Genomic DNA, 22,752 nt, shown 5'->3' on the forward strand with positions numbered 1-22,752 from the left:
GAAGCATCTGGAGTTTCACCGAACACCACCTGTGTCTGGAAAACAATAGAAGGAAGGAGTTAGTTCTGCTCACCTGCAGGAAGAACTTTCAGGTGAGAGGAACTAGCATAACCACATAGTACAACAATTCAGTCCAGTACTTTACTACATCCTCTGTTGGAGAATTTTCTAATTTTCCTAATGAATAACTCCATCTATGCCTGGCGCCATCTTAGTTTGCTGTCTGCCCCTGACAAGCTCTTATCGGTTTACCTTGGGAGAAGCCGTCTGCCAAGAACTTATCAATGAGCCTTGGTCAACTTATCTACTCTTACAATTTCTATTTAAACCCTCTTCTGTGAAAGCGTTGTTAGACTTGAATAACCAATATAATAAACGTCTCCTGCATGTGTTAAACATCCAGCGTCTCCTGCCCCTCTTTGTAACTTACGTAGAACTTCTTTAGAGAACATCAGATGTCTCCAACACCTACTGAACTGTGCGGTATGTTCACGGGTGTTTGAGTGCCAATGCTTTTGCTTTTTCTTTGCAACTCCGTGAAGGCAATTTTCATTTTCATTATGATAGAGAAAAGAGAAAGTCAAAGTAAATCTAAAACATCTTAAAATCACCTAGAAACCTTTCAGTTTGTGAAGAAAAATGCATCTCAGGTGAGCCTTTCTCAAATGAACAAGGCCTATTCCGGATAAACGTCTGAAAGAGGAATTGTGAGTAATTATGAATTGTCTCTGATTTTTCCTTTGTTTTTTTACTTTAGCTTCAGTTTCTTCCTCTGTGTTTGAGAAAAGCGACCCAACCTGGAGCCAGGGAAGTCGCGAGCAGAGGTGGGTGCTTTCTGTGAGCTTTTACTTTGAAAGTCCCTGGCTGGGAGATGAAAATGACCCGTTTTGTTGTTGGTCCGTTTAGATTTTAATTAATGCCAGACGGAGGCGAAGGAAGCCGATAAATGTGTTTCAACGTAGAAGTCCGAATGTGGCGGTGAAGGTGATGGACGTTGTGCACGCGCGATTCTTCACCAGGGTAAGTGCGATTAGACAGTTACAAACGGGGCGTACACTCTGAGGGTTTTCTCATACAGGGTGGGGCCCCGCATACAGGGTGAGGCAACATCCTTTTCCGAGAAGCTTGTGATAAGGAGGGTCACAGTGGGGTGAGAGGCTGGGTTTGCGAAACCTGCTTCATTAAAACAAACATATATATAACAATCACCAACAGAACCTAAAGACCTAAAGAAGAACCGACAGAGTGGACCAAACATTTCAAAGTTTAAAAGTCCCCCCCCCCCCCCCCCCCCCCCCCCCTCCCCCATGTATGCACTGACTCCACTTTGCAGCAGTCAGATGAACAAATGAATCCATTGTCGTTTGAATGAGATGTGAGACTTTCTCATGAGACCCCAAACTTCACTGACCCTCATGACTCTTTTCAGTGTCTTTATTCGGTTCCTCAACAAACACAATTAAACCACCGCTGAACTCCAAATGTTTAGTGTTTTAACCTGGTACTATGGCCTACACTCACCCATCTCAGTCTTGATGTCTGCCAGGCCTAGGATATTCTTGAGGCCTGAATATTCCCTCTGCATGGAACATTTAAAAAACGTCCTATTGGCCAGTGGAGGGGAATAACTACTTCCTGTTTTCATGTTTTAAAACAGAATTAGCTTCAGGAGTAAAGAAAATGTGAGTAATAATGTCAAGTGTTCAGAACATGGCGCTATATTAACGTCTGTTAGCGTCACGTTAGCGTTAGCGTTTAGCTTCAGGGCTAAAACACCTACATTTACAAACACACACGTCTATAGTATATAGACCCTTTAAAGTAAAAACATCCCATGTAAAGTTTGTCGAATATTTGTGGGAATTAACACGCATGTTTTCAAGACACGGTTTATTCTCCAGGAAACAGATGCAGGTGCTAAACGCCCGACACTTGAGCTCCTTCCCAGGCTCATTTACCACATTGTTGGCATCAAACACAGACAGTTAACTGTAAGGAAGAAACAGATCTATTTCCTTTTAACGGTTATTTAAAAAACTTCCTCCAAGTTTCCAAAGTTGCAACAGCAGAGAAAGTCTTAAGTTACTTTACGTATTGTACTCAAAGCAGTATCTCAAGATAACAAAGAAGGCAATGGACACAGTTCAAAGTCACATCTCTATCTGGGATACTGTATAAATATACATGCACACAGTTCAAAGTCACATCTCTGTATGGGACATATAGATATGGGAGCAAAAACAAGCAGTGAGTTTTCATAAAGAGACCCTTGAGCTTCAGAGCAAAGGCAAATGAGTCTTTGAACTTACTTACCTTAACTTAAATACAAATGTTTGCTTCTATTCAACTCTTTTATTCTATTGTAAATAAATGTAACGAACAACGAAAGGCAGGTGAACAAGTTGGTCAACAGATTAAGTGTTGGTTTTGAATAGCAACACGAAATGAATGCAGCAACACGATTATAGAACACACCTTTGGACAGTTAAGACATGCTTTTAATTGAAAGTCTTTGGATCAGAAACAAATCAAGAATATTCATGAAAACAACCTCTGCATCTCTCACTTCTCTTACTCCATGTCCTCTTTCACTATATCAGAGCTGAGGCCGGTTTCTCATCTTCAGGAGACTGTTTCAGATTTGAGCTGAACTTAAAAAACACAAGACTTTCTGTGCTTAGTTCAGAATGCTGTGAGTGAATGTTTGTTAAAACCTTTAAAACATCTGAGGAATGCTGCACCTGCTTCTCCTGTTCTTGGAATGTTCCCTGTCAAGTCTTATATAAGTTCTTATGAAAAGCTTTCTTTGTGGATGAGAATGAGGCTCAAGTGGACAGTGGACGCCCAAGCCTGCTGTGATGTTGGGCTGTACTAAACAAACTACACTGGACTCAGCAGGTTAATTTATGTTTACAATCTTTGTGTTTCAGGTTCAGCGGAGGGGGAAAAGCAACCAGAGAAAATCCGAATCAGAAAAAGCTCCGGTAAATCAATTATATACTGCCCCTGTAGTCACACAAGCACAAATCATCCTCACATCGCAGTCATTAGCCTCCATTTGTATTACTGAGTGACCATACCAACGGCACAGTGTTTGACCACATGAGGGCAGGAAGAAGCAGATCAAGCAAGTGTTGCCCTTTTTTTTTTTTACAGAATTCACAAAATAAACTTGAATGTGGAATAATGAATCGCCAGGGTGGGTTAGAATGTTATCATTTCAATATGACAATTGACAATAAGATCATCATCATCTTATCTCATAATATTTAAGAATATACTGGACTATCAAAAATGGTCAAAAATGATTGATTAATTAATCCTGTGGCCCAAAAGACCTCCACCTCACCCACCTGTTGATAACCGCTAGTTTAAAATGCTTTCTTGAGTTACATCAAAACTGCAATTTTATATTTTAATACATTTTTAAAGAATTTATGATCTGTCATATGGACTTGTATAACCCCGGCATTATTAAAGCACATTTATGGCTTATTTATTTATGAGGGTTTCTTTAGAGAAGTATATTTGGGAAGTGCAAAGGCATTGTGACCAAAGCAGTGTCATGTCACACTGTTTCTGTTTCTCTGAAAGTACTTTTCCCACGAGGCATTAGTGTGAGCAGCGGTTTCATCTAACCAAATGAATATCTTTCTCTCTGAGCTTGGGTTGGGAGTTTGGTGGGAGCAAAGTGTGACAGTGTTGTTTTGCGTTGGCAGGTGCTGCCCCCGGTCCTGCTGTAACAGCCGCCAAGTCCCTCTCTGTCCTCGTGCTCTGCTCTCAGGTACAGTCAGCTCCTCAGCTTCAGACTATTCACTAAACTCATTACATTTTAGATACATTTGACATATTTTGCTTCCTTTTTTAGCTCTGTCTATCACTGAAAATGAAGGACCCCAAACATCAGAGCGACACATCAGAAACAGCGCCCTCTGCTGACCACACCAAATCAACATGTAACAGGTGAGTTACTGCACACGGTTACAGACTTCATTTATGTATTTATTTATTCTTTTTATGTATTTATTACACATTATTGTCCAAAGAGGGAGAGATTTATCCCACATCAAGCAGTTATCGTTTAAAGAAAAAAGTAACTCATGTCACATCATTTAATCTTTTGTTTCTCATCATTTATGTCACGGCTGAAACATGAATCAGCAGCACAGACATCTGTAAAGCAGGAGTCTCGTCCATCAGCTGTTTGTCTCTGAGGAGTGACCAGTCCAGAGGTCAACCCCTGTGCTTCAGTACTGACTCATGGAAGAACAGGTGAGACAAATACTTCATAATATTTACTGATATGTATATACACAAGTTTATATATTACTGACAGATACTGAATATACCGATAATACTTTTCAGTTTTAGACACTAAAATGTAAATGCTTTGTTTGCAGCTGTGAATATCCAAACAGCCCCCCGGACTCTCTCCACACGCCGAAGGTAAGAAACTTTGTACCAATGCATGCTGTGTCGTTCTTGTTCAGGGGAAATCATTTAGAGACATCAATGTTTAACTTTTCCTGCAGATTACTGACATGAAAAACATGTATTCCAAGTTTTTCACCATTTAGTTTTTTAGTTTTTCTAAATCGGCTATTTCAGGTGTTAAAATGAACACAATTTACTAAAACTGTAGCTGTGTTTTGTTGACACGTTTGGATTTTAGACTTTAGAGTTCAATGTTCAATAAATCAGCCTTGGAAAAAATCCAACAAATTTCAAAAATCAATCAGTAATAATACAACTCTTAACGTTTTGTTTTGCAGGAGGCTGGACTAATGCCAGTTCTTATGTTTGAAGTTGATCTCTTTCTAGAGCCGAGTAAGTACTTTTAAGAAAAGCCTTTATCACCGAACAAGAAGTTGGTAAATCCAGGCTAGACTTATGATTGTACTTCTCTAACCTGTAAAAACACATGCTACGTACTTAACCTGTCATAGGCATGAACTCCCCCTGCCCTGCATAAACAAACCATAGTAATTAAATGTGTTTACTGGAGTGCATTTGAAGTGTGGAGGTGCAATAAAACAGCAAAGAGACCTTTTGAGCTCATAAGCGGGTTTAGAACTTTGTTGAAAGTGTTTTTCTCTGTTTTTAGGCAGTGAGTCCCTGAGAAAGTTAAAGCTATCACTGAAGCGGAAATATGAGCCTCTTATTGAACGTCTGAGGCCACAGAGCACCAGAGTGTATCTGACTGAAGGCTTGAGGGGAGATCTCCATCAGATGGAACAGACTTTGACCAAACAGAAGTCTCCACAGTCTTTCATCGACTGCACAGATCTTCTCAGTCCAGGCAGAGGTGCTTCTGTCCGGACGGTCCTCACCTTGGGACCCGGCGGTGTGGGGAAAAGTGTCCTGGTTCAGAGGAGCATCGTGGACTGGTGTGAGGACAGGGCTCTGCAGCACATCCAGCTGCTCTGCCCTCTGCCTTTCTCACAGCTCAACCTCCTCCAGCAGGAGAGCTGGAGTCTGATGGAGCTCCTGCAGACCTTCTGCCCCGGGCTGAGAGAGTCCGGCCTCAAAGACCTGTCCCACTACAGACTGCTCTTCATTCTGGACGGGCTGGACCAGTGCAGGCTGCCCCTGGACTTCTCCACTAAGCACAAATGCTGTGACGCTGAAGCTCCGATGCCAGTGGGCGCCTTACTGACCAACCTGATATTGGGGAACCTTCTGCCTGACGCCCAGCTATGGATCACTTGTCGCCCCGCGGCCGCCCGCTCCATCCCTCCCACACTGATCCACCGAGTGAGCGAGGTCCGAGGCTTCAGCAGCCGTCAGCAGGAGGACTACTTCCTCCAGAACATCCAGGATGAGGACCAGGCCCGAAGAGTCTTAGCCAAAGTCCGCTCCTGCGCTCCTCTCCAGAGCATGTGCCTCCTCCCACTGTTCTGCTCCATCGCAGCCTCAGACTGTGACACCAGCTCCATGACTCAGATGTTCCTCCACTTCCTCTCGTGTCACATGACCAACATGCAGCACAAATACGGCCTCCACCACAGCAGAGTCTCCACAGTGATCCAGGCTCTGTCCAAACTGGCTCATCAGCTGCTGCAGAGAGAAGAGCTGCTGTTCCATGAGGACCATGTGAGGGCGTGTGGTGCTGAGGTCCGAGAGGCGCTGGTTTACTCGGGCCTGTGCACTCAGGTGTTCAGAGAGGACGGCTGTGGGGGACACTGGAGCTTCAGCTTTGTCCATCTGTCCGTGCAGGAGTTTCTGGCTGCGCTGTTCGTCCACACGTCCCTCTGTGGAGACAGGGAGGACCTGCCTGGAGCTCTGAGGGACCACCCCCTGTCCCTGCAGGTTCTGCTGGAGCTGTCCATGGACTCCAGTGCGTCTCTGCTCACACAGATGAACACACATAATGACGTCAGCGATGAAGCTCTCACACAGACTCCAAGACAAGATCAGCTGCTGCTCAGAGCTGTGCAGGTGAAGCATGGGGAGAGGGGCACTTACAGCAGGCATCATAATGCACTGTTTTTAGCTTTTAACCATTTTTTAATATTGTTCTGTCTTCGAAATAGTAGGTTAGTACTTATCATACTTTTGAATTCTGCTGGGTACATATGGTGGCATGTATCTCATTTTCAGTTCAGCTAATCCTCCTGCTGCCACCAGAGAGTGCTCCAAGACACATATGAACAAAGAGCTGTCCTTCAATAGGCCAGGATGAATGATGTGTGTGAGTGAATGTGTGGTGGTGTCAGAGGGACCGTTGGCGCAGACGTGTGCAGACGCGACAGCACTTCTGTCAGTCTCCCCCAGGGGAAACTGAAGCTACAAATGTAGTTTACCACCACCGAGTATGGAGTGAATGTATAACTGTCTCATGTAAAGCGCTTTGTGACTATGTCTGTGAAAGGCGCTATATAAATAAAGATCTTCTTCTTCTTTTTCTTCTTCTTCTGCCGCGGTCCAGACAACTGGAAACTGGGATCATTCCACACAAGAAAATCGCAATTTCTGGCCGTTTCATTTTTAAGTCAATTAATATGTAAAAAGCACGGCTAATGCTTACAGTAGGCAATTCAAGTAATGTTTTATCATCAGTTTTACGTTCCAAGGCTTTTTTTTCTGATACTCTGGTCCAGGCAACTTGCAATTGGTAAATTTCTGACCTTCAACTTGGAAAAATGAACTGGTTATTATACAGATACAATATGAAGGCACCAATGGCGCCCCAGGTGGAGAAGTGCAGCTAATGATGAACAAGTAACAAAACCGCTGAATCAGTGATCACACATCCAGGGGCATAGCACCAAATTCTGGGCCCTGGGTACAAACTATCTTGGTTAGATAAGATAAGATAAACCTTTATTAATCTCACAAAGGAGAAATTCACTTGTTACAGTCGGCGTTACTTCACAGTCTTATTGTACATTACAGAATCCACCTCATCAAGTCACTGCAGAGTTGAAGCGCACGGGGCTGAACACCTGTGTGGGCTGAACCATTTGGCACATTTTTAAAGGGGTGTCAGGGCCCTGAGATATTATCAGTCATTGTTGTTTGTGCAAAATTCTGTGTAGCAACCATTGTATTTTAGCCCAGTTGTGTTCAGTTCTTATAGCATCAATTATGAGTAAACTATAGAAAGTACAATACAGAACGCTTTTTGCAGCATTTTTGAGGGCCCCACCCTGCTCTGGGCCCTGGGTGCGCAGTACCCTTAACCCCCCCAGTCCGACGCCCCTGCACACATCTAAACATCCATATAACGGTAGCATCTTATTAGCTACTGCTGTAGCATTAGCCGTTTTGTTTGCATGAGTTTATTCAGCTGAAATGCTCTAAGGTCGTAAGTTGTAATTTTCAAGTGGGAAAAATCCCAGTTACCGGTGTCCTGGATTCTCCATCACTCACCTATCGGCTCTATGCACTCTATCCACAAAGGATCAGCGATGTCTTACACAAGTCAACAAATCGTTAAAGAAAACATCACGGACAGTGAGATACTGAAGGGCGTTGAAACGCTATAAATTGGAACACTATTTGTCATACTGGGTCATGCATGGCGTCAAATTAGGATCTGATGTGAATCCATAAATATTCCACCTGTCTGAGTTTGGTCGGTCGCAGAGAAGCATAGACAGACTTTAATGGTCGGCCGAGCGCAATGTCTCGAGTTCATGTCTCCGGGTCCCGCACCGATGGTAAATAAACTTCTCCTGCATAGCCCAGACTCCTGCTCATTTTTCCTCTATCCTCTCAGACACAATTGTTTAGTCTCTGACAAAGGGAAGTCACAGGCTACGTGTTAAAAACGTATAAACACTTGATGCAGGAAACGTCTGTGTTTATTGAGGCAGGACTTTTGATCTCAGAGTCAACGGCTGTAGCATCATAAAACAAATAACACAAAATTCAATAACTAAAACTTATTTATACTAAAGACGGCCAATTATTTTTTGGAGCGGCGCCTTCAAAATCTGCTAGCCGTTAGCTTCAAGACAAAAACACTCCAACCTCCAGTGAATAATAATGGTTTAACACGATGCTATGACTGTCCATCAGTAACTCACTGCCTGCCATGGAATCTTGAGCTATTTATATGTTTTTGGACAAGACACCGCTACAAACTCATAAGGAAATAACGGAGACGGGAAGAGCAGCGCCTCCATAGGATCCACTCAGTCACATGACCCTCGTGTGCATGAAGACCATTGTATTTCCTATACTTAGACTTTACTTCAAATGATATTTCCACTGTAAGTCTGTGAACTCAAAGTGTTCGTCGTGTCTTTCAGATCCATGAACCTCCTCCACCGTCAGAACGAGACGAACCAACAGTCGGACCAAGCCTTCCATCTGAAACATACGTAATCCAGCCACAAGGGGGTACAAGGCGGTTTCCTCATTGTGCCGGTCCCAAGCCCGGATGAATGGAGAGGGTCGCGCGAAGGAGAGTGTGTGGATTAGAACGTTTGCCTGGTGAATAAAATACCGTAAAATCCAGACTATTGAGCGCACCTAAATATAAACCATACCAACTAAATCCTGGTCGCCTCCCTCGGGAGGTGTTCCAGGCATGTCCTATTGGGAGGAGGCTTCGTGGAAGATCCAGGACATGCTTGATATGTCTCTGAGGCCTGGTGTTGCCTCGGGGTCCCCCCAGAACAGCTGGAGGAGATGTCCATAACTAGAGCAGTTACATTATTAAGTTCTCCGATGATGCACTATTGACCCTTTTGCACAGAGCAGACTCTGACCACGGCCCAGCTCTGCCTGCTTTCATCCAGTGGTGCGATGACAACTTTCTGGACTTGGATGTGATAAAAACTAAAGAGCTTGTTGTTGACTTTAGGAGGAATCCAGAGAGCCCCAAACCGAGCTTTATCCACGGGGGAAGAGGTGGAAAAGGTCGACTCTTTTAAATACTAGGGAACTGTTTTTGATTCCTTCCTACGATTTGATAAAAACACAGAGCAAATTGTCAAACATGGACAGCAGCGAGTTCACCTGATGAGGAAACTGAACTCTTTTAATGAATATTTTAAGTAATTTTTATAATTCTTTTATTGAAAGTGTCTTAACCTTTTCTTTTATTTGCTGGTTTTGATGGCCTGTCTGTGAAAAACAAGAACTGTCTGAACCACATTGTGTGTAGTAAGATTTCTGGTGTGAAAATAAGTTTTTTTGTTGTTGTTAATGCCTTGGAGCCACATACTCTTTGGTAGATTGCATTAGATTGCATACACAATACAAGTAGATGCAAGTTGGCCATTTTATTCTCACTACTGCCACCTCAGGTCTTATGTGTAACTGCACCTTCTATATTTAGCTTGTGGTGAATATGTCTGGGCTCATTCTACACATTGGAACATGAAGGAAAATACATGATTTTAACATTTTTAAACTCTGTATAGTCCCTTTAAAGGAATAGGCCACCGTTTTTACATACTAAGATATGTTCTTAGCTCACTTTAGTCGAGTTAATATTTACCCGTCTGGTCTTTGTCCGCGCGCTCTGTCACGCAAACGGAGCACATACGCAGCCTCTCCCACATGTCACATAGCTCCGAAAAAGCTCACGATAGAAGCTACCAAGCTCTTCCACGTGTTCCCTATTTAAATAAAGTTACGTGAAGTGTTTTCATGCGAAGTATATTTACACAGAAATGTAGCATGTCGATTTTTAAAAGCAAATAAAAAGGGGGACTATATTGTGAGGCGTAATGATACGAGGAGCACAGCGTCCGCGTAGTAACTCCTAAAGACTTCCCCCGCTCACTTCCGTCAATAACCTTTAGGAGTTACTGCGCGGACGTTTTACTCCTCGTATCATTACGCCTCACAATATAGTCCCCCTTTTATTTGCTTATAAAATCGACATGCTACATTTCTGGGTAAATATACTTCGCATGAAAACACTTCACGTAACTTTATTTAAATAGGGAACACGTGGAAGAGCTTGGTAGCTTCTATCGTGAGCTTTTTCGGAGCTATGTGACATGTGGGAGAGGCTGCGTATGTGCTCCGTTTGCGTGACAGAGCGCACGGACAAAGACCAGACGGAGATATATTAACACGTCTAAAGTGAGGTAAGAACATATCTTAGTATGTAAAAACGGTGGCCTATCCCTTTAAGTATATATATAATTAAGTATATATTAGTATAAATGTCATGGAGATTTTCTTAGTAGTTTACCTTTTCCTTAACGCCGCTGAGGGGTACGATTGGGTCCTGTAGATTTGTGTAACGCGCTATATGCTATACAGAGATGCTGGATCCAGGAGTCGTTTCAATGATTTATTAATCACAACATGCAGCTACCACAGCGGTTTGGCTGTGGACACTGAGGGCAAGAATATATTCATAAGATGAATACTGGATTGACAAAAGTAAGAAACCTTGATAAAGCAATAGCGGTCAACAAAAATTATTGCGACCCAACCAGCCCCTCTCCTTCACCCCCTGCACCTTTCACACCTCTATACCCGCCCGCACACGCACCTACGCCCAGTGTAATACTCATGCCCTCCACACGAGGGCAGCAGATACATGTCTGTCTCCTATAATAAAGAAGCATGCAAAGAATTGTGAACGATTTGTGTTTTGTACCAACAGAACAAAGGCAGAAGGTGCGTTATTTTCTGTTTTCTTTGTTTTTTTTCGGAGGCACATTTTGCTCTAGTGTTAGCATTAGCATTAGTTTGTGGTGGATCGAGGGTGGTTTGTCCCCATGGAGATTTGACCTCAATAATATTAAAAGGCACTGTGTTCTAAACTTTGTTGTGCTGTGTTTGCTTATTTGTTTTTAAAGGTTTTTATTCAGCACTTAATATAAAATTAATGAAATTAACCTGAAGCGGTAAAATAACCTAAAATGTTAAATTTTTCAATCTATTTCCCTCCCTTGACGTTGCGCTGCTAAAAAATAAAATTGTTATAAATGATTCAATAATGTCACGGTTATACTTTATATATACTCTTTATTTATTTAGGGACAGCGCATTTTCATGAACATTTCAGTCATCTGTAGTCCCAGGACAGGTGTTACAGTCCAAAATCCTAAAATCATGAATAAAATTAAGCCGTATAACATTTGCACCATCATTTAATACAATACAATAAAAAAAAAGATAAATATGTACAAGACGGTCGACCAGCAAACCCACAGTCACATTCAACCTCATTCAGGCATAATACACAGGGCAAGAGGCCAGCAGGGGGCAGTCTATGTGTGCTCATGCTCACATATCTGATTATAAATGAGATATTGTTTCAGATGTATTTTACATGTGTGCTATGTGTTCATGTTTCTGATTGTAGTGGGTTTGAGATTCCAATCGTTAGACGCTCGGACAGAGAATGAAGTTTGCCCAAAATAACTTTGACACAGTCGACTTTGGCCCTGGTTCTGCTGTGAATGGTTGATGATGGTCCGTTAATAACTTTGTAGATCAGGCACAGATTCAAATATTTAACGGTGTTTTCTGAGTTATTTGTATTTTTGTAATATTGGACAGTGGTGAAAATTATTATTTTTTTTGTCCAAAGTTTAGATTCCAGTGGTTTTAGTGATGTAGCTGAAGCCAATGACCAGATGGGTATAGACACCAGACAGTATGTGATGTGGGGCAGACATTTTTGCTGTTGGAAATGACATTTAAATGAGAATATTCTTCAAATTGGTTGAGGTTGTATTTTATCCAAGTTATTAAGCCTGACCTATTGTACATGCATTTCGCAGTAAGGAACACCGGAGTACCCGGAGGAAACTTACGCATACGCAGACACAGGGAGAATAAGCAAACTCCACACAGAAAGGCCTCCTCCAGCCAGGGATTGAACCCAGACCTTCTAGCTGTGAAGCAGGAGCTCTAACCACTGTGCCGCCTGTGATATACTTTCGAAGCAATGAGGACAAGGCTGGTGACTTTGGGACGCAACTAATTTTCTAGTGATCCCAAGTCCGTGAGGTAGATCCAAATGTCATGATTTCTGTTTTTCCCTCATTCAGTTTTAAGAAATTCTGGGCTAACCAAGACAGTCACCTAGACAGTCGAGCAGGGGTGTCAGGGGGCTGTGGTCATTCTTGGCAATGGGCATGTAAATTTGACGGTCATCTGCGTAGAAGTGGTAAGACATGCCATGCTTCTTAAAAACCTCTCCAAGTGGGAGGAGGTATAAAGCAAAAAGAATGGGTCCCAGGATTGATCCCTGGGGGACTCCACAGTGAAGCGGAGCAGAATGCACAATATGATAGCCTATGATATGGCCCAGCCAGTTAATCATTTAAAAAGCATCATGCCTCCATTAATGCCAGAGTTTGGGGTCTTCTTTATGTCCAGACAGAGGCTCCTGCACCTTCATTTCTGCTCTGTCCACCTGAGCCGAACAAGACAACTGCAAAGAGACACAAGTGGTCAGTTTTAATGGAGTATTCCTTTTAGAGCGCAATAGATCAGGGACATGCACAGGTAGAGCCCAGGTGGTGCACAAGCACCTGCCCCTTTGCCCTGTGCCTTTTAAGTGCCCTTCTCACGACCACAGAATTATTTATTTTGTTTTCTTTCATATTTGTCCTATTACCATACCACAGGTAAGCATCAACTCATCTAAGCTCAGGTAAGAACACATCTCAGTTTGGAAAAAGTGTGGCCTGTTCCTTTAAGCCAGTATGCACTTATCAACATAAAAACATTTCTGGATTTTCCTTCGGGATATTTCCCCACAAAGCCCCATATGGATGCAGTAGGTCCCGACTCGCTATAGCCTATATGTACTTTACCTTTAGTGGATTGTGTGAAATCCTTGCGCAGAGGCATTGAGGAGGCCCTCTTCCGCACGAGTTTACTGCTCTCACATCTTTCTGGGTCTGATAAAACTCGGCTCCTTTTGAAGAACAAGAAGATTAGGTAACGACAGATAACGACAGAAGATGAGGCGCATTACCAGGCGAATATTGTGGTGGTGGACAAAGAGCAGAGGAAAGCCGCTGTGGTCGACATAGCAATACCAAGTGACTTCAACATCAGGTTTAAGGAACACGAGAAACTAGAGAAATACCAGGGGCTCAGAGGAGAGCTGGAGAAAGCCTGGAGGGTGAAGGTATCAGTGGTGCCCGTGGTCGTTGGGGCACTCGGGGCAGTGACCCCCAAACTGGAGGAGTGGCTCCAGCAGATCCCAGGAAATACATCAGACATCTCGGTCCAGAAAAGTGCAGTTCTAGGAACAGCAAAGATACTGCGCAGAACCCTCAAGCTCCCAGGCCTCTGTTAGAGGACCCGAGCAGGAGGAGAAAGAGAGACCGCCCGCAGAGGGTGAGGAAGAGGTTTTTTCTATATATAAATATAATACTTCTTTTGTACTTAAACTTTTTTACTGTGCCTTTTGCCGCTTTGGTCAAATGATCGGTTGTTCTAAAGATGTGTCATATCATTTTATATTATCTTTTGTCATTGTTCTTAAAGTGTGTGTCCTTCATCAAAAACAGCCTCAACACTAACTTACAGGTAATTGCAAACAACACTGAAACACTGATCTTTGCTCCGGACCATGAGATCCCGCTGATCAAACAGCTCCTCGGCATCTCAGAAACCTGGGTTTGTGTTTGATCAGGCCATGGCTTTGGAGAAACACTCGAAACAACTCGTCAGAAATTACTTTTATCACCTCAGGATGCTCCGACCTTCGTCACAAATGTTTTAGAAAAAAGGAAAATCAAACTTGTTTCATAACATTGTCACTTGACCAAAATATAAAAATATTCGTATGAACAATATGAATATGTTTGCGGATGAATGTCTGATTAAAAACAGATAAAAGTTGCCCGTGTCAGACCTGGTGTCAGTGAGGGGAGCTGAGGCGTCTGTAGCAGTTCCACTTAAGTCCATCTGGAAGTGCTCTTTACCCTTCATCTTCACAATGTACTGCAGACAAAAACAAACAAAACAACTAGAATCACAGTCTTTTCAAACACTGGACGGCCAAAACCATCTACACAGCTCTGGAACACTGCCCACGTCTGAAACATTTGTTTTCTGTTGAGGTCTGTAAATTTACATTGTGATGATAAGGACTGATGTATAAAGACAGGTGCTGAGAGAAAAAGGGTCAATCTTTGAATAACCCAAAATAGTCAAGTATTAAAGTGACATTTGTTTTTAGGTCATTGTAATAGATGTTGTAATGTAATAAACAAAACGTCAAATAGCAAGAAAAAACAATGTCATGAAAATAAGAAAGAATCACACAGGGACCCCATCCATAAGGGAGAACCCGGGTGAACTAGTGAGAAAAGTGTGCGTTCTCATCCTCCACACACTGTGGAGCATGAAAGGGGGAAATTAATTGACCTTTATTTCGAATTGGGTTTAAAATACAAAGAATCAAGATTAGTGCTAGCCAACAGACATGGTTTTAATGTAGGCTAAATGAAAGACATCTTATTGCTTATTCTGTGGAAGCTGTGCCCATAATGCATTGCAAAATACAAGTATACCATGTCATTTATAAAACCAATTACTTAATGTAAATAAAAATACTTTAGAAACTACAGAAATTTGTTACAGTGTACAGGTGCTCGTCATATAATTATAATATCATGAAAAAATGCATTTACTTCTGTTCTTCTTGAATTGTGAAACTAATATATGATATAGACTCATTACATGCAAAGTGACATATGTGTAGCCTTTATTTGTTATCATGTTGATTATTATGGCTCAGTTTGTAAAAACTCTTAAAAATCTCAGAAAATTTGAATATTTTGAAAATGGACTGTCAGCCTTAATCATTTATATTTAAATAATAAAAAATCTGTTTAAAACAACACTTTCCAATAATTTGCTGAGCGCCAGAAGAATGCTAATGGCTCTACTGTTAACAGCAGTTAGACTGACATTTCTACTTTTTGTGAGTGGAAGTATTTTGGCCGATTTCCACATTTGAGGAAACATTCCCTGCTCTTTGGTTGAAAATGAGAGAAGCTATTTTATTCGCAGCAAGTTTAAGCAATCGACCTTCCACCTCATCCATTCCTGATGGTTTGTTGACATCTCGTGTGAATAGAGACTTTTCAACTTCTGCTGAACAGATTAAATGTGAAATTACAATTTTGTTTTTTAATTAAATCTTTGATTATTTTAGATGAAGTGCCAAAATACCCTGAATTTGTATTGTCTTGCCTCAGATTGTCAATTTTACCACCATAATATTTACTAAAATGTGCAATGCAATGTGCATATATGCAATATCTTTTCCTTTTGTCAGAAATCCACCGTTCACTTCTATAAATGATGATAAATTGGTTTTGCTCCTACACATTAACTCGTTCAAAGTATTCCAAAGTTGTTTGCCATCATTTCTGCTATTCTCTGTCTTATTTCTATAATAAATTTGTTTCTTTTTTCTGTTTCATTTAGTCACTTTATTCCTCTCAATACAATAGGTTTTCCACTTCTCACATGTCTTGAGAACACATGCTTCCTTTTTCAAGTTGTCTCTGTGCACCATAGCCGGCTTAAGCTCCTTGTCAATCCACGGGGCCTTTTTTGCCTATTTGCTTATTAACTGTACATTTTCTGAGCGCCACATGTTTATCTGAAAGAAATAAGTCATTGAACAATTTTACAGACAAATTTACATTTTTTGTGTTCAGCACTTGGTTCCAATCCATTTCCTTTAAATGCTATTATTTTGTATGCATTCATGTACAAATGTATAAACTCACCACTGTTTCTGCCAAAAAACAAAAAGTGCCAAAGTTGTGAAAACAAACGGGGGAAGATGCGTTAAGATCAGTGTTTAGATCAGTTCTGCCACAGAGATCTGGTCTGAAGTGACATATATTGTATGCATGGATCTTGTGCAAGGGGGAGGAGCTGATCAATGAAAAACAAAATAAACTCATAGTGTTCACACTTTTTTTGTTGATTCATTTATTTATGATGGTTTCCAGAACATATTTAGAGAAGTAAGAGAAGTAAATTTGAGAAGTATAAGTCACTGTGAGGAAAGCAGTCTCATGTCACAATGTTTCTGTTCCCTAAGAAACACTTCCTCATCCAGGCTGATGACTAAACTCATTACATTTTAAATACTTTTGACATATTTTGTTTCCTTTTTTAGCTCTGTTTATCACTGAAAATGAAGGACCCCAAACATCAGAGACACATTAGAAACAGCGCCCTCTGCTGACCGCACCAAATCAACATGTGCTAACAGGTGAGTTACTGCACATGGTCACAGACTATTTATAGCTATTTATTTATTTATAACTATTGCTCTCCAAAGAGAAAATATGGTCTGCAGCTGATTTAGCTACAAAGCCCTACATAGCCCTTTACAGTTTGATTTCACAATTATCTGATAATAGTTATTATCACCCGTATCAATTATTTTTGTTTAATTTACTCCACACCTGTCCTTCAGAAAGTTACATCCGTACATGTGTTTGTGTTTAAAGGGAGAGAAGCAGCACAGACGTCCTTAAAGCAAGAGGTTCTAACATCAGCTGAAGAGTGATTTCTCCAAAGGTATATATATATATACACACATGTATATGTGTGTGTATATATACACACACATGTATATAAAGCTTTTCCACACCCTCTGCGGGCGGTCTCTCTTTTTCCTCCTGCTCGGGTCCTCTACCAGAGGCCTGGGAGCTTGAGGGTTCTGCGCTGTATCTTTGCTGTTCCTAGAACTGCACTTTTCTGGACCAAGATGTCTGATGTATTTCCTGGGATCTGCTGGAGCCGCTCCTCCAGTTTGGGGGTCACTGCCCCGAGTGCCCCAACTACCACTGAGACATTCACTGAACACATCATCTGTTGGAACCTTGTCCTTGATGTACTTTACTTAAAGGGACTATAAGGAGTTTAAAAATGTTAAAATTAAGTATTTTCCTCCCCCTACATGTTCCAGCCATGTCCTAATGTGTAGAATGAGCTCAGACCTGTTCACCACAACTGCCTCTAAAATCCTGTACGGTCACTCAAAAATATGTCACTTCGGCCCGAATTGCCGTCATGCACGAGCTTAATATAGAAGGTGCAGTTACACATATGGCCTGAGGTGGCAGTAGTGAGTATAAAATGGCGAACTTGCTTCCAGCCCCTTTAAGGATCTGGGATGTTTCAGCCTGGATAGTGGCTCTCACACTCACTAGCCCTCGTATATACACTGCGTTCCAAATTATTATGCAAATTGGATTTTTGTGTCAAAAAGGTAAAAAAATAATAATGAAACTCATGGATGGTATCGTGTCTTGGGGCTCTATGAATCACTGACATTAATCTCAGAGACCTGGGATGATTAGTTTTCAGGTTAAGCCCAGTTAAGGGAAAAACTACTGAAAAAGGGTATTCCGCTTTATTATGCAGATCATCATTTTCAAGCAATAAGGGAAAGAAAAAGGATCTCTCTGCTGATGAAAAGCGTGAACTAGTTGAATGCCTTGGTCTAGGTATGAAAACCTTTGATATTTCATGAAAGATTAAGCATAATCATCGTACTGTTAAGAGATTTGTGGATGATTCAGACACACTCGGGTTTGTGCAGATAAAGGCACAATATGGATGGTTTCTGCCAGACAAACACATCAGATTATGAGAACAGATGCTACAAAGCAGCATACAGGTATTTGAAGCTGCTGGTGCCTCTGGAGTCTCCCGAACATCAAGGTGTAGGACCCTCCAGAGGCTGCAGTTGTGCATAAACCTTCTATCCGGGCCTCCCCTAAACTGTTAATTGAAGCTGATGAACAGAAACGGCTGCAGTGGATCAGAAATACATGAGGACTCATTTTCAAACAGTCTTGTTCACTAATGAGGCCGTGTAGCCCTGGATGGTCAGATCAATGGAGTAGTGGATGGTTAGTGAATGGCCACAATGTCCCAACAAGGCTGTGTCGTCAGTAAGGAGGGGGCGGAGTCATGTTTTGGCCCAGAATCATGGTGAGAGAGCTGGTCGGCCCATTTAGGCCGAGTGAGTTTCTCAATGACAACTTTCTTCTATGCTACAAAAGAAGAGCCGTGCTTTCCCGAACAAAATCATCTTCATGCATGACAACGCACCATGTCCTGCTGTAAAGAATACCTCTGCATCACTGGCTGCTGTGGCCATAAAAGGAGAGAAACTCTGACCTCAACCCTATAGAGAACCTTTGGAGCCTCAACAAAAAAAACTTCTATGAGGGTGGGAGGCAGTTTTCATCCAAACGGCAGCTCTGGGAGGCTATTCTAACATCCTGCAAAGAAATCCAAGCAGAAACTGTCCAAAAACTCACAAGTTTAATGGATTTAAGAATTTTGAAGCTGCTATCACACAAGGGCTCCTATGGTAAAATATAACTTGACCTGTTAATATTTTTTTGATTGAAATAGTTTTTGATTTCATTAAATATGACCTCCTAATGCTACAAATACAACAAATGACCATTTTCAGTTAATTACAAGCGTTAAAATGTATTGAAACGATGAGTTGCATAATAATTTGGAACAGTGGATTTTGAGGTTTTTACTACGGTTTCCTCATTGTGCCGGTCCTAAGCCCGTATGAATGGAGAGGGTGTGGAGTAAAACGTTTGCCTGGTGAAATACTTTTTTTACAAAGCCCAAGGTAGAGGTCGTCTTCATGCTCATCTAAACTGAAAGTAACAAAGTCGAGCGGCTCCACTTCGAGCTCCTCCTTTGACAGACGGAGAAGTCCATGTTTCTTGGTTGGAATTTTGAGTTCCAAATGGACAAACAAAAACTGTGTGTTGATGCAAAGGACACTGGAGAACTCCAACATAAAGGAGTAATGGACCTTCCAGAAAAAGTAAAACACGTATGTGCCGTCACTATTAATACTTTGCAAGGCCATTGCATGAGATCCTATGGCAAAGCAAACATAGAAGCTGAAGCAGGCTCAACACTGAACTTTGATGATGAAAAATACATATTTCTGACATGCTAGCTAACCATGCAAGCTAAGTCACGGTGCTTATACTCACACTCACACATGTAGCAATGAAATTGTAAAGCGATACTTTTTGGTTGGGACAGTGCATGTTATAATATATTTATATTTAGAGAGTTAGACATAAGACTTTGTGCTCAGGTTTTTTTTGTTGTGTAGTTTGATACAGAAACATTCTATAACATGTAAGAACTGTAAAATAAAAATATTGTTATACATGTTATACATCTCATTTAGATGTCATGATGTGATGGTGGAACGAGGAACATAAAATCCAAAATGCCGGACTGCAACAAAACTGGTGATATTTCATAAAGGACGAAAACCAAAATAACAAAACCCAGAGATGACAAACCGGGGCTGACGTAGACAATGACACGACAAAGCACAAGGGAAACACAGGGGTATGAATACATGAGGAAACGGGGGAAATGGGGAAATGATGAAGGTGAAGGAGAATGATGACGCTGAAGGTAGAACGCCAAGAGGGTCCACAAAGAGCAGAGGCAAGTCAGGCCCCAGAGGGTAAGAAGTCTGGTCTGAGGGGCTTGCAGTGGCCAGGAAGAGTTCAGGTGCGGTGCAGGGATGAAATGAGGCGCAGGCACTGGAGGCAGCTGAGAAAACCCTGGGTGAGTGATAGGAGCAGGGGCCCACCCAGGACGAAGAACATTGTCCTGCAGTGGCCCTGGGACATGAACAGGAGGAGCCCAACCCAGACGGAGGTAAATGTCCAGCGGTGGCTCCGGGACAGAGCAGGAACAGGGGTCAGGGTCCTCAGCTACCAAAGGGCAGTCTGCTGGGTCTTTAAGTGGTCTCGTCATTCTGTCATGATGTGATGGTGGAACGAGGAACGTAAAAACCCAAAATGCCGGACTGAAAATGTCCAAAAGCTCCTCAATGCCTGTGCTTTATTCATTTATGTATTTTTTTTTAACAATAGTATTGAGATGGTTACTTAAATTGTCTTTATTCGTGTAGCGGACCCCAGGAATGAATGAGACGGAGAGTTTCGAACGGGTGCAGTAGTTTTTTACTGTTGGTTGCATCAACATAACGCACCGTGAAAACTACAAAAATAAACAGACAATATGCTAATTAAACATGTGCTCACATGCACTTGACACACACAAATGAAATTAAAATGGAGTAAAATGTACAAAAATTATAAAATAATGTCCACCACAAACACGAACCTCGCTCCGCTTTCCTCAGGGCAGCTATCTTGCATTAAGTTGTCCAAACCAGACAGAAAAGTCCATCATTGCCGTCACCGCTGCAGTCCATGTAGCTCAAGACGCATGGGACGAGAAGTCTGTTGACTTCCGGGTAAGCGAAGAAGTAAAAACTAGGCGCGAGCGCCCTCTAGTGGACAACTAACATACATTTACACTCCCACCAATCATGTATAAAATTAAAACAAATACATGATTCACAAATGGGCGTAAACAGAATGTAAACTTTGCAATAACATGTCTGACGTGAGCATATCACGCGGGAACAACGTCCAATTATCATTACCAGTTACTTGTTACTTGCTTTAGTTACTTTCTAGGAGAACAACTAGTTTTTGGATTGGCCGCTCAATTACATGGGGTTTATAAGGCGTGCCTTGTTTCTTTGGCGTATTACGATCACCTATTTGAACTTTTACTCTGCGCACTAAACCATCATCTTCTTCCGCTGCTTCTATAACTCGGCCAAGTTGCCATTGGCTTCTAGGAAGCATCTCTTCTTTGATAATGACTATGTCATTGACTTTTAGGTTTCGACGTGGTACGTGCCATTTTTGTCTTGTGGAAATGTTCAAAAGGTATTCTCTTTTCCACCTACTCCAGAACTGTTCGGTGAGATATTGAACTTTGCGCCACCTTTTCCTTGCATACAAATCTTCTTTTACAAACTTTCCAGGAGGTGGTAAAGCGACTTTGGATTTCATTAGTATTAGGTGGTTTGGAGAAAGTGGTTCAGGTGACTTTGGATCATTGATTGAGTCAACACTTAGCGGTCGTCCATTGATTATTGACATTGCCTCATAGAAAAGTGTTCTGAGGGAAGCATCATCCAACCTTCCGGAGCTCTGAGCGATTGTGGCATTGAAAACACTGCGGATGGTTCGGATCTGGCGTTCCCACACACCTCCAGCGTGACTAGCAGATGGGGCATTGAACACAAACTCACATTGTTTGTCGGCTAAGAACACTTCAAGGGCATTGGTGTCACATTGTTTGAGAGCTTCTCTAAGTTCATTTTTTGCGCCCACGAAGTTTGTGCCTTGGTCACAGTAGAGCTTGCTTACAGCTCCTCTTAGACTGATAAAACATCTCAAGGCATTAATGAATGAATCTGTGGACAAATCTTCGAGCATTTCTATGTGGACTGCACGTGATGAGAGACAAGTAAAGAGTAGTCCGTATCGTTTGTGTTCTTTACGGCCTTGTTTGGTCATGAATGGTCCAAAGCAATCCATTCCACAGTACACAAAGGGCTCTGAGATTTCGACTCGCTCCTTTGGAAGCTCGGACATACGTTGTTCTTCAGTCGGGCGTCTTAACTTTCGACATTGCACACATTTGTTTATCATCTTTGCCACTTCCTTACTTCCACCAATCACCCAAAATCCATTTGCTCTTAACTCCATCAATGTTTGACTTCTGCCTTGGTGGCAGATTTTGGAGTGGTAGTGGGACATAATCAGATTTGTTATGTGATGATCTTTAGGAAGTATAATGGGATGTTTGAGTTCCTGACCAAGAGTGGATTTCTTTAATCTGCCTCCAACACGGAGGAGTCCCTGATCCAATACGGGATCTAATGGAAACAGAGGACTTGGACTGGGAAGGTTTTCTCCCACCTTCAACCTTTCTAGCTCTTGGGGGAAAGCATGCTGCTGCAAAAGGCATATTACTGTGTCAGCAGCTACTTTTCTTTCTTCGACTGTGACAAGATTGACGTGTTGAGTTTGTTTTGATCTTAGTCTCTTTATCCTAGCGATTACTTTGAGAAGCATTGACCAACTAGAGAACTTTGTGAGACGACTTAAAATGTCATTTAGTTTGGTTGTTTGAGTTGTGAGTACGTTGACAGCTTTTACTTCTGGATCTCCAACTAGCAGTTTAGTTGTCTTGTTGGGAGTGAATGGGATGTCTGACTCCCACAGAAACTTTGGGCCGGATAACCAGTTAGTTGACCTGAGATCAGATGCACTGAGCCCCCTAGAGGCATGATCGGCAGGGTTTTGTGCCGTGTCAACATAATGCCACTGTTTGGGTTCAGTAGTTTGCCTGATTAACTGGACACGATTTGCGACAAAAACGTGGAACCTTCGCGCCTCA

The 22,752-nt window shown here is 42.0% G+C and overlaps 1 protein-coding gene and 2 long non-coding RNA genes across 3 annotated transcripts; 2 read left to right on the forward strand and 1 right to left on the reverse strand.

Moving 5' to 3' along the window:
• The first annotated feature begins 904 nt into the window (after nucleotides 1-904).
• On the forward strand, nucleotides 905-16,973 carry LOC306972111. Its single transcript, XR_013793481.1, has 5 exons — nucleotides 905-1,020; nucleotides 2,931-2,984; nucleotides 3,720-3,784; nucleotides 3,869-3,963; nucleotides 16,923-16,973. It is a non-coding gene; the product is annotated as an uncharacterized lncRNA (long non-coding RNA).
• Nucleotides 5,116-9,757, forward strand: LOC306973319 (protein NLRC3-like). The gene is made up of 2 exons (XM_079570224.1): nucleotides 5,116-6,438; nucleotides 8,757-9,757. Exons 1-2 carry the CDS (start codon nucleotides 5,230-5,232, stop codon nucleotides 8,889-8,891), a joined length of 1,344 nt encoding a protein of 447 aa, XP_079426350.1. The 5' UTR covers nucleotides 5,116-5,229; the 3' UTR covers nucleotides 8,892-9,757.
• Nucleotides 12,730-16,283, reverse strand: LOC306973290. Its single transcript, XR_013793558.1, has 4 exons — nucleotides 16,188-16,283; nucleotides 14,297-14,385; nucleotides 13,245-13,348; nucleotides 12,730-12,859 (listed from the first exon to the last, which is right to left on the reverse strand). It is a non-coding gene; the product is annotated as an uncharacterized lncRNA (long non-coding RNA).
• Nucleotides 16,974-22,752: the final 5,779 nt, after the last annotated feature.

The sequence above is a fragment of the Gobius niger genome (assembly GCF_951799975.1).
Source record: "Gobius niger genome assembly, chromosome: 13".
Classification (NCBI taxonomy): domain Eukaryota; kingdom Metazoa; phylum Chordata; class Actinopteri; order Gobiiformes; family Gobiidae; genus Gobius; species Gobius niger.

Excerpts from the sequence above, each read along its gene's own strand:
- LOC306973319 (XM_079570224.1), top strand. The coding sequence starts at position 5,230 with ATGGAACAGACTTTGACCAAACAGAAGTCTCCACAGTCTTTCATCGAC. Across the intron at positions 6,439-8,756 it reads TGCTGCTCAGAGCTGTGCAG|ATCCATGAACCTCCTCCACC; the intron begins GTGAAGCATGGG and ends CGTGTCTTTCAG.